The 12,351-nt window shown below is 42.8% G+C and overlaps 1 protein-coding gene across 3 annotated transcripts in view; it reads left to right on the top strand.

The window, feature by feature from the left end:
• The window catches only part of GOSR1 (golgi SNAP receptor complex member 1), a 132,883-nt gene that overhangs the window by 91,805 nt on the left and 28,727 nt on the right, over positions 1–12,351 (top strand). For 2 of the 3 annotated variants that reach the window (XM_069761152.1, XM_069761151.1), the window contains exons 7-8: positions 3,510–3,539; positions 9,161–9,243. In XM_069761152.1, coding sequence (XP_069617253.1) covers positions 3,510–3,539; positions 9,161–9,243 — 113 coding nt within the window. Of the gene's footprint in view, positions 1–3,509; positions 3,540–9,160; positions 9,321–12,351 lie in introns of all 3 variants that reach the window. The other variant, XM_069761153.1, reaches the window with a different exon arrangement.

Below are 12,351 nucleotides of genomic sequence, written 5' to 3'. Positions count from 1 at the left end.
GAAAGGCTTACCTACTGCTGGCCTGACAAGGCGGAGGCTTAAATACACTCGTGCGGTAGGGAGCCATCATATTGTTTCTGCTCAGTTTATTTGCTGTCAGCAGTCTTGGTGCTAGGAGAGGCCATAAAACAAATCTCATCAATATCTCTAAAGTTACATTTCTTCACTACACATGTTCGCTGGTGTAATTGATGCTCATAATAACTCAAACATTTTTGTTACATTCGTGTAATTCAGCTTTGTAAAAAGCAGTTAAATCTATATTTCCTTTTTACTGGCTGCCGATATTTCCGCTTAATGGCAAAGTTCACTTCTGCATCTGAATGCCAAGATGATGATCAAGCAATATAAAAGACATCGGCCTTTATGACCCCCTCAGGATCCGTCTAAAGGTCAAAAATACATCTAGACTTGTCCCTGCTGCTTGAAATATGCATGGATATTAAAGGGAATGTGTCAGCAGGTTTTTTCTATGTAATCTGAGACTAGCGTTATGTAGGGGCAGAGAACCTGATTACATCGATATGTCACTTACTGGGCTACTCTGCAGTTTTGATAAAAACCCTGTTTTCTCTGCTGTAAGATGTAGCAGTGCTTTGAAAGCTGAGCTGTGCATAACCCCGCTCACAATGTGCAATGTATATTGTCAACATGCCATCAAGTAGCTGGACTGTCTGGCACACAACACCTAGTCCTGTAGTAATAATCTCCTGCTGATATAACACTTTGTATTTAAACTATAGCAATCTGCTGAGCAAGCGACAACTCCTAGAAATCTTTGTCTCTGCCCCTACATAATTCTGTCTGTGTGAATGGACACACCACATTGACAAGGCGTTCATAAATAAATGTTTAGCTTAGAAAAAGATGTCTCAGCTGCGATCTAATTATTATGTATAAATGTGTGATCAATACAAATACATGCCTTATTCTTTCCAATTACGGTACCTTACAAAGCAACAGTGGCCATTTCATTACTAGTGGTGGAGGCGATTCAGGCAGGTAAATAGGAAAGGGTTCTTTACAGTTAGAGCTACCTGAGAAAGAAGTCGAAACCGGTTGTATTCTAGTTTAAAATAAAAATCATCCTTGAATCAGAATATCGAGTTCCATCATCATCCTTCAGGATCTTATATTGCTGGGAAAAATATTTACAAAGTGTTTTTGAAATAAAACAATATTTTTAATATTACTTCAGTCCCGAACCTTTGATCGGTTCTTTTCTTCTTGCCTTTTCAGCAATTTTTACCGACTGTTTAGATTGCCATTACTATCCCACATAAGTTATCATATGACATACAGTACAGACCAAAAGTTTGGACACACCTTCTCATTTAAAGGTTTTTCTGTGTTTTCATGACTATGAAAATTGTACATTCACACTGAAGGCATCAAAACTATGAATTAACACATGTTGATTATATACTTAACAAAAAAGTGTGAAACAACTGAAAATATGTCTTAAATTCTAGGTTCTTCAAAGTAGCCACCTTTTGCTTTGATGACTGCTTAGCACACTCTTGGCATTCTCTTGATGAGCTTCAAGAGGTAGTCACCAGGAATGGTTTTCACTTCACAGGTGTGCCCTGTCAGGTTTTATAAGTGGGATTTCTTGCCTTATAAATGAGGTTGGGATCATCAGTTTTGTTGTGCAGAAGTCTGGTGGATACACAGCTGATAGTCCTACTGAATAGACTGTTAGAATTTGTATTGTGGCAAGAAAAAAGCAGCTAAGTAAAGCAAAACGAGTGGCCATCATTACTTTAAGAAATGAAGGTCAGTCAGTCCGAAAAATTGGGAAAACTTTGAAAGTGTCCCCAAGTGCAGTGGCAAAAACCATCAAGCGTTACAAAGAAACTGGCTCACATGAGGACCGCCCCAGGAAAGGAAGACCAAGAGTCACCTCTGCTTCTGAGGATAAGTTTATCCGTGTCACCAGCCTCAGAAATCGCAGATTAACAGCAGCTCAGATTAGAGACCAGGTCAATACCACACAGAGTTCTAGCAGCAGACACATCTCTACAACAACTGTTAAGAGGAGACTTTGTCCAGCAGGCCTTCATGGTAAAATAGCTGCTAGGAAACCACTGCTAAGGACAGGCAACAAGCAGAAGATACTTGTTTCGGCTAAAGAACACAAGGAATGGACATTAGACCAGTGGAAATCTGTGCTTTGGTCTGGTAAGTCCAAATTTGAGATCTTTGGTTCCAACCACCGTGTTTTTGTGCGACGCAGAAAAGGTGAACGGATGACCTCTACATTCCTGGTTCCCACCGAGAAGCATGGAGGAGGAGGTGTGATGGTGTGGGGGGGCTTTACTGGCGACACTGTTGGGGATTTATTCAAAATTGAAGGCATACTGAACCAGCATGGCTACCACAGCATCTTACAGCGGCATGCTATTCCATCCGGTTTGTGTTTAGTTGGACCATCATTTATTTTTCAACAGGACAGTGACCCCAAACACACCTCCAGGCTGTGTAAGGGCTATTTGACCAAGAAGGAGAGTCATGGGATGCTAAGCCAGATGACCTGGCCTCCACAGTCACCAGACCTGAACCCAATCGAGATGGTTTGGGGTGAGCTGGACTGCAGAGTGAAGGCAAAAGGGCCAACAAGTGTTAAGCATCTCTGGGACCTCCTTCAAGATTGTTGGAAGACCATTCCCGGTGACTACCTCTTGAAGCTCATGAAGAGAATGCCAAGAGTGTGCAAAGCAGTCATAAAAGCAACTTTGAAGAACCTAGAATATAAGACATAATTTCAGTTCTCACATTTTTTTTTAAGTATATAATTCCACATGTGTTGATTCATAGTTTTGATGCCTTCAGTGTGAATGTACAATGTTCATAGTCATGAAAATACAGAAAAATCTTTAAATGAGAAGGTGTGTCCAAACTTTTTATCTGTACTGTACTTAGGTGTCACAAGTGTCTCACATAGATTACTATCTCTGTCATACCTCTGTGTGCTCCCTTGGTCTGCATTTACAGCTTTCTACGAGAGTAGGTTCACACGAGCGTAAAAAAATATCGTGTTTCATCCAGAAAAGTGGGACACTTTTTCCTAACTCATCCGTGTGCAGTTCTCGTACAATCCGTTTTTCTTTTTTACAGCAGCTATTAATCATTTTAAACCATTTGCAGTCTCCTGTTACAGAATTGCCATGTATGCATAAAAATCGGATTAAATACTGTGGCTCCGTACATGCACCCATAGACTTGAATGGGCGAGTTATTGAAGACACTAGTGCATACTAGGATTTTTTTCACAATCAGATTGTCAGTGAAAAAAAATCTCTGATCATCACAGCCCCATTGAGTAACATTGTTGTAAGTGGGATCAGTTTTTTTTTTCCACGGACTTCACTCTGAACAAAAATATGGTCGTGTAAACGAGCCCTAAAAAAGACCTGTCTGGAGCCTGTCTGAGAGGTTAAAGGAGGGATCAAACTAATTGTCTAAATGATTAATAATTATGATTAATAATTTTTTGTTTTATTTTGCAGTTCTGATCGTCTTATAGAAGAAACTATAAGGTAAGATTTACAATATGCGTTTGTTTGTGGCTTTTGGGTTAGGGCTCAATATGTAACTGACATTCCACAGGGTTTGTTTTTTTCACTTTCATATATTGTATTTTTAAGTGGTAGAGCATAAAAGTTGTACATCTCCCTGTCTCATCAGTGCTTTCTACTGTGTAGGAAAGATGTATATCTTGGTACCGTGTTAGCCAGTAGATTGAAAAGTATTTAAAATTGAGAGTCCTCAGTGGTTGATACCTTTTAATGGCTACCTGAAAAGATGGTAACAAATTGCAAACTTTTCGAGACTACTCAGGTCCCTTCATCAGGCATAGACTAATACAAATTCTGAAGAATCACATATTTATTTACAGCCCAGAAATAATGCCATAGATAAGACAGGTGACTTGAAGCAGAACTACCATTATAAACAGTTATGTCCAAAAATATTGGAACAGTTCATAGATAAGGAATGTGAATGTTTTATTGTCCTCTGATTGGGGTCTGGTTCTCTGTTATGATGCCCCCACAAGGTCTGAGGAGCATATTCCTTAATTGATGTAAAGACATAAATCCATGTAACACATTCATTCCTGCACTGAGAGTGTCAAAAGTCATCATCTGTTTATATTCCCAGACTCTTCTGTCTCTCTGAGATTTGAAATTACCTTTTAATACAAGTATTCAGGTCCATAATGCTATGATCAGGGAGGCAAAAATGTTTAGCCACAGGTAGATCTATTCTTTTTTCTCTTATTGTGTGGCGATAAAAGTTCATCCTTGTTCTCATTTTTTGCCCTGTCTCCCCTACATACAGACCCCCAGTTGGACATTTGTGCATAATTGCACTGCAACAAGTCCGGGGGCACGGTGGCCTTATCGGGTCCTTCTGGCAAGTGCTCAGGTCTGGAGACCTGAAAACTGGCACGCTTATTGGAATTGATAAATATGGCAACAAATATTTTGAAGACGGGCGTTATTTCTTTGGACGTCACCGGTGGGTAGAATATACAATCGAGATGAATGGGAAGTATACCTACTGGAATGTGGATGGAAGTATGGTGCCCCCTTAATGGCATCGCTGGCTGCATTGCATGACAGAGGAACCTCCAACAACTCATCCACCTACCGTTCAAAAGTATTCCTGGGAGAATCACAAAGTCAATCTGAGTGCCACTCACGGACAGTATGTACAATAATTTGTATTAGTCTATGCCTGATGAAGGGACCTGAGTAGTCTTGAAAGCTTGCAATTTGTTACCATCTTTTCAGTTAGCCATTCTACTGTGTAGGCATCCAGCCAAGACAGTTGAACTTGCAGGTGCCCCATATCGGCCGGGTGGCAGTGCAGGGAGATAATGCATGCTCCTGCAGTCTACAGTAGCATAGCTTCGGATGGGCCCCCACAGAGCGTGGGGCCTGGGGTGAATTCCTTCAATAGCTGCACTACTGACTATGGCTAATTTGCTGTAGTGCTCACATCTTCCCTGGACGTCCTAGGTTTGTCTGAAGGAAGGATGCTTCAGCAACGCTGGAATTGGGCAAGTTGTTCTTTGCGAAAGACGTATGAATCAAGCCACATACAAGGTTATCCTGGAAAAACAGTTGATTCCTTCTGCTCAGGCAATGTTCCCCAACTCTGAGGACTGGTTTTTCCAGCAGGACAATGCGCCATACCACACAGCTAGGTGTGGCATGGCGCATCCACAATCAAGGTGTGGATGAAGGACCACCACATCAAATCCCTGTCATGGCCAGCCCAATCTCCAGACCAGATGCTCATGGAAAACCTCTGGAATGTAATCAAGAGTAAGATGGATAGTCACAAGCCATCAAACAAAGAAGAACTGCTTACATTTTTGTACCAGGAGCAGCATAAGGTCACCCAAAAGCAGTGTGAAAGACTGGTGGAAAGCATGCCAAGACATATGAAAGCCGTGATTAAAAATCATGGTTATTCCACAAAATATTGATTTCTGAACTCTCCCTGAGTTAAAACATTAGTATTGTTGTTTCTAAATGATTATGAACTTGTTTTTCTTTGCATTATTTGAGGTGTACAAGCAATGCATTTATTTATTTTGACCGTTTCTCATTTTCAGAAAATAAATACAAAATGTATTGCTTGGAACTTCAGAGACATGTTGTCTGAAGTTTATAGAATAAAACAACAATTTACATTTTACTCAAATATGCCTATAAAGGGAAAATCAGACAAACGGAACCTTGTGTAGTGGTCTCTTAATTTTTGCCAGAGCTGTATATTTGTGCCCATCTTGGTTGCCTGATATCCACCTGAAAAGCACATTGGGAAGAACCATTGACTGGCAACACCTGTCAGTCTGCTGCATTCAGGCTGAGGAGTAATACACTTTAGAAATGTGATTCCCCAATGTGTAGACAGTGAGGAGACTAAGTGGCCAGGGAAAATGTTGTGCAGCACGACATACGGGCGGGAATTCCTGCTAAGACATTGCTGATTAGTGATTCTGCACAATTCTCCTCCGCTCCCAACACATCCCTTTCTTCAGTAATTCCTTTTTGATGAAAAGTTGCACTTTTTTTTTTCTTGCAGAGCGTAAAGCTATCCTCTTCCCTAATGTACAGGCTTGAAAGCTTCACGCATTTGCCTGCTTTACTTACTGAGCTCTGCGTTTTCAGATGTTAAAAGCACTCACTCCCAGGATATATTCCTAATGAGGTTTTATAATTGTGTCCCTGGGGTGCTCTTTACAGCAGCCAGCAGCACTCTGCATCCGAGCCGGGCAGACCTGTGCAGCTACAGTGATAACTGCTGTAATGAGTCTGGGGACACTGCGGAGATTCGCTGCTGGAATGACTGCTGCCCAGTGGAAGAAGTCAAGAACACATTGGATTTAGGTCATTTACTATACTGGAAGAGCGTGGCTGCAGATATTGCCAGTCTTAGACATGGCAACTTGTCCTGGCATGTAATTAAAGTACCTGCAGTCTGCTAGCGACATGCATAGCACTAAGTATTCCCCGGAGTGGTAATTAAGCAGCGCTTGTACTAGAGAAATTATACCTATATGTAGACAATTTGTCATACATGGTTGTACTGTGATATACTAAGAGAGCTAAACCCAGTAATAACCTTGAAGCAAGGAACACAAGTAACTAAAACGCTGGCTTACTAGTACAAAATAAAGTATTTTCTAAATATCTTTATGCTTATTCTCACATATTTCACAATAAAACGGGGAGATCTCTTATCAAAGAGACGTTAAAGGCAATCTGATCAGGTTTTTGCTATGTAATATGTGAGCAGCATGATGTAAAGGCAGAAAACCTGATTCTAGCAATGTGTTGCTTTTTAGGCTACTTGCTGCAGTTTCAATAAAATCAGTGTTTTAACAGCAGGAGATTCACTAGAGGACTAGTTGCCTTGTAGTCCATCCCTGCTCTGTGGAACCCTGCCTTCACCATGTATTAGCAGTTTTCTGCCTATGCACAGTGTCCACAGAAAGCTGCCAATCAGCAGTGTGGGCGGGGGTTATACAGAGATCAGCATTCAGAGAACTGCTGGATCTGCAGAGGAAAAAACTGGGATTTTATCAAAACTGCAGCAAGGGACACATCACTGGAATGAGGGTCTCTGCACCTCTATCCTGCTGCTCTCATTTTACATAGGAAAAACCACTGACAGATTTCCTTTAATAGAATGAAAAATTACAAATGTAGAAACCATGATAAAATGAACTAAAAATTTTCCACAATGTCAGTTTATTTTTATTTTTTAATATTCATGTTATTGTATTGATACAGTGCACAAAAAACTAAATTATCACCTGGTATTGTTAGAAAAAGAGTAAGGCCATGTTCACACAGTGCGTTTTTTACCGCGGAACCGCGGCGGTTTTGCCGCTGCGGTTCCGCAGCTGTTTTCCATGCAGGGTACAGTACACTGTACCCTATGGAAAACAGGACACACTGTGCACATGGTCCGGAAATTGTAAAAAAAAAGCCGCGCTGAATAGCTCCCGGAAAAAAGAAGGAGCATGTCAATTCTTCTTCCTGAACCGCAGCGGTTCTGCACCCATAGACCTCCATTGTGAGGTCAAAATCGCAGTAAAACCCGCAGATCAAAAATATATCTGCGGGTTTTACTGCGATTTGATGTGCAGAACCGCTGCAGCAGGAAGTGCGGGGGAGCGGGCGGAAGTGCGTGGGCGGAGTGTGGCTGCCCCCCCGTGCTCCGATCCCGCCCCCCCGTGCTCCGATGCCCCCCCCCCCCGTGCTCCGATGCCCCCCCCAGTGCTCCGATGCCCCCCCCGTGCCCTAATCTCCCCCCCTTATACTTACCCGGCGTCCCGGTGTCCGTCCGGCCGTCTTCTCCCTGGGCGCCGCCATCTTGCAAAATGGCGGGCGCATGCAGTGCGCCCGCCGAATCTGCCGGCCGGCAGATTCGCTCCAAAGTGCATTTTGATCACTGAGATATAACCTATCTCAGTGATCAAAATAAAAAAATAGTAAATGACACCCCCCCCCACTTTGTCACCCCCATTGGTAGGGACAATAAAAAAATTAAGATTTTTTTTTTTTTTTTTTTTCACTAAGGTTAGAATAGGGGTAGGGTTAGGGGTAGGGTTAGGGGTAGGGGTAGGGTTAGGGGTAGGGTTAGGGGTAGGGTTAGGGGTAGGGTTAGGGGTAGGGTTAGGGTATTTTCAGCCATTTTAGCCCTAAAAAGCTTCCTAGGAAACACACGATAAAAAAACGCATCAAAAAACGCATCAAAAAACGCATCAAAAACGCATCAAAAAAGGACAAAAAAAGGACCTGCGTTTTCTGCCAAGAGCTGCAGTTTTTTAAAAAAACTGTCCTGAAAAAAAAAGGATGGAAATCCTGAACGTGTGAACATACCCTAAGACTACTACTGATCTTACCTGAGAAGTATAGCTAGTGTTTGTGTGTCTGATCCTTAGTCTATAGCTACTCCTTTACATGCCAATGCAGATTTTTCACAGGCCCTTCCCTTTACTGGGTTGCCACTGACCAGCTGAAAATGCCTGCAAAAAAAAAATCACTATTCTACTTGGGCCTCCTTCAGACATCTGTTTTCTCAGGTACCAATTATAGCCTATGGGACTGTTCAAATGTCCATGGATTTTTTTGTGGTCTGTGGACGAGGAGGCTTCCACCTCAGGGGAAGGATTGTGAGGTCTCCATGCTTGTGCACTACTATCCCAATTCTGCTTCAGACTAATTAGGGGATGTTCAGTATTTGGACAGTATTTTCCATCAGTATTTGTAAAGCCAAAACCAGGAGTGGAACAATCACAGGAAAAGTATAATAGAAACATATACACCACTAATGTAATTATCACCCACTCCTGGTTTTGGCTACAAATACTGATGTAAAATACTGACCAACTATTGAACATGTAAATGTGGCGTAATGCAAGCACCCTAACCCCAATCATCTATATAGGTGCAAGACTATGTCTGCCAAAAGGCAAAACCTGGCATATGTTACTCCTCCTCAAATAATATTATTACATATTGAAAAAAATCTGTCTGAAAAGTGAAATGTTTTTACATGATTGCCTCTTTCTTGCTGTATTAATAATTCCATTATGAAATCTAAACTTTTTTTTTTTTTTTTTAAACCTTTGCAGCATTGCAATGGCTACGAAAGAAAACATGACATCTCAGAGAGGAATGCTGAAATCCATACAGAGCCGGGTGAACACCTTGGCGAGTATCCTTAACAGCTTGGTTATAGCTATAAATATGCAGATTATTACAGCCGACTAACAACCATGTTAAAGTAGAACTGTAAGTGCGAGCTCTATACTTGAAAACTTTCTGCAGTCTTTCTCTTTTCTTTTACTTTTAGTCCCTCCCGTATGATGGATGGAAAATCAGTCCTCAGGGGGTTGTTTTCCTTTAAAGTGTTAGTAAGCAGTGTGACAAATTGCATTGTCCATGGGAATGTTATTGACCACAACTATTAGGGTATGTGCACACGATGCAGATTTAGTGCAGAATTGGTGCAGAACTGCAGCAGATTTTTCTGCTGCAGAAACGCTGCAGAACTGCACTGTGATTTACAGTACAATGTAAATCAATGAGAAAAGAAAAAAGCTGTGCACATGGTGCAGAAAAATCTGCGCAGAAACGCTGCAGATTTCAAAGAAGTGCACGTCGCTTCTTTTGTGCAGTTCTGCAGCGTTTCTGCGCAGATTTTTCTGCACCATGTGCACAGCTTTTTTCTTTTCTCATTGATTTACATTGTACTGCACAGAAACTGCACAGAAACTGCATAGAATCTGCACAGAAACTGCACAGAAACTGCGCAGAAACTGCATAGAAACTGCGCAGAAACTGCGCAGAAACTGCACAGAAACTGCACAGAAACTGCACAGAAACTGCATCAAATCTGCAGATGCAGATTTAGTGCAGAAAATTCTGCACCACATTTCCTACGTGTGCACATAGCCTAACACATCTATATAACGGTTATCCGCTCTGTAGAAAGTAATATACATTATGTATCGTGTCACACTTCAAGTCCGTTTCTCACTATTTGCTGTGCTTCTCTACTAGATCGTATTCCGTGGGTGGCGTATACAATTTTACAATATTCTGCCATATAAATAACAATTATTTTGACTAAATGGTAACAGCAGACATTAATAATCATTAATGAGAGAATTCACTTCTTATAGTGTTGTTAAAGTAGGGTATGCTGCTGTTTTGATTGCAGAGATGATTGGGTATGCAGAACAAGAAAAATTGTAACAATTTAGGCCATGTGCACAGGTTGGAAATTTCCTGCAGATCTGCAGCTTTTTTTCCCGCGCAGAAACGCTGCAGATCCGCAATTGATTTACAGTACAATGTAAATCAATGGCAAAAAAAAATTGCTGTGCTAATGGTGCGGAAAAATCTGCACAGAAAACGCAGCAGATTCAAAAAAGGACCATGTCAATTCGTTTTGCAGATTTGCTGCGTTTCTGCACCCATTCCATAATAGAAATCTGCAGGGGTAAAAAAAGGAAGAAATCAGCACAAAAATCTGCAACGTGTGCATATACCAAAAAAAGGCGCAGATTCTGACCTGCGTTTTCTGCCAAGAAATGCAGAATCTGCACAGAAAATTCCACAGTCAAATCTGCAACGAGTGCACATAGCCTAAAGCTAGACTGCAGTGGGCTATAACACATTTCAATGTCCAGAATCCAAGCCAAACATTAATCCAATTAAGAATGTGTAACTACCTTAGTGTACATATGTCCAAGCGTACAGATTTATCCTCAGACCCGTGCACTGCTAAATACGGCCTTGAGCGGTTACTCAGTCAGCCATTTAGCATGTGATCATTACAGTGCTGTATTAAACATGACATTTATTATAAGAATATTATTTCAGAAGTTCCCATCAGAGGTGCTGTCACTATTTTTTTTGTTTCTCCTTGGTGACAGATGAGCGGACTGATCCATTGAGACTTTAGGAGTCATAGGTTTAATTACTACAGGACATGGTAACGAGAGTAGATCCAGGAAAAGTGCTTAATGTTTCAGCAGCTGTCTCGCTGGCACCTCTCCTGGGCTGGTAATGGGAAAGTGTACTGAACAGTAACCGGCGAGGGTTTCTCCCCACTATGCCGTTGTTCCCTTTTAGTTCCCTGACATTGCTATTAGGGGGATGTAGTGGGCTGATAAGCAACGCTGGAGCAGAACATGAGCATAGTTGCATTTTTTTCATTTGTGTGTTTAATGAGGGGTAAAAATGTATTTGTTTCCATTTGTTGTTTGTGTGCAGCTGTATAGAAGGGAAAGTTGGCACTGTCCGCTACAGCAAATTAAATATAACATATATTGTACATAAAAAAGCAATCGTTACCCAGAAAAGGGAACATTAAAGGGAAGGTACCGCGTTTGTAGATCATTAATTAATCAATGTAATGTAGCATAACATGCTGTTATAACCCAGATTTGAATGCATGTAAAACAGATTTCGTGTGTTATATGAGTAGAAAGAATGCACTGGGGGCTGACATCTTGGTTTTGCAGCAGTAGCACGTCACTATCAGTGTCAGATTACGGCACCCCATGGACATAGGAGATAATAGACCGGCTCGGACCCTATCTGTAACATTGCAGCAGCATTAGCAGTGAGCTGGGCACGCCTCTGTGGGCTGCACAACTCACTGCTGTAGGTGTGACTAGCTGCCATTTTATTAGAGCCCTGTGTTATCTGCCGAGCTCCACTTGCTCTCTATCACAGGAGAGAAGAAGCCCTCACTGCTCCTCTGTACTCCAGGCACTGCACGTTCTGGGCAGACATCTTCTGCTCTCACACGCTGCCGTGTGCTTCCCCCTGCTCTGTCTCCACCTCCCCACTTGCACAGAGTCCCAGTGATCTCCTGTAAACTGCACTCTCCCCCTGTGTCGCTCTCCCTCTCTGTGCGGCGTGGGGGGGTCTCTGTGTGGCGTGGGGGGTCTCTGTGCGGCGTGGGGGGGTCTCTGTGCGGCGTGGGGGGTCTCTGTGCGGCGTGGGGGGGTCTCTGTGCGGCGTGGGGGGGTCTCTGTGTGGCATGGGGGGTCTCTGTGCGGCGTGGGGGGGTCTCTGTGCGGCGTGGGGGGTCTCTGTGCGGCGTGGGGGGGTCTCTGTGCGGCGTGGGGGGTCTCTGTGTGGCGTGGGGGGGTCTCTGTGCGGCGTGAGGGGGTCTCTGTGCGGCGTGAGGGGGTCTCTGTGCGGCGTGGGGGGGTCTCTGCGGGGTGGGGGGGTCTCTGTGCGGCGTGGGGGGATCTCTGTGCGGCGTGGGGGGATCTCTGTGCGGCGTGGGGGGTCTCTGTGCGGC

This window comes from Ranitomeya imitator, chromosome 3 (assembly GCF_032444005.1).
Source record: "Ranitomeya imitator isolate aRanImi1 chromosome 3, aRanImi1.pri, whole genome shotgun sequence".
NCBI lineage: Eukaryota > Metazoa > Chordata > Amphibia > Anura > Dendrobatidae > Ranitomeya > Ranitomeya imitator.
The sequence above is the reverse complement of the archived record's forward strand: the minus strand, read 5'-3'. Positions and strand labels throughout refer to the sequence as shown.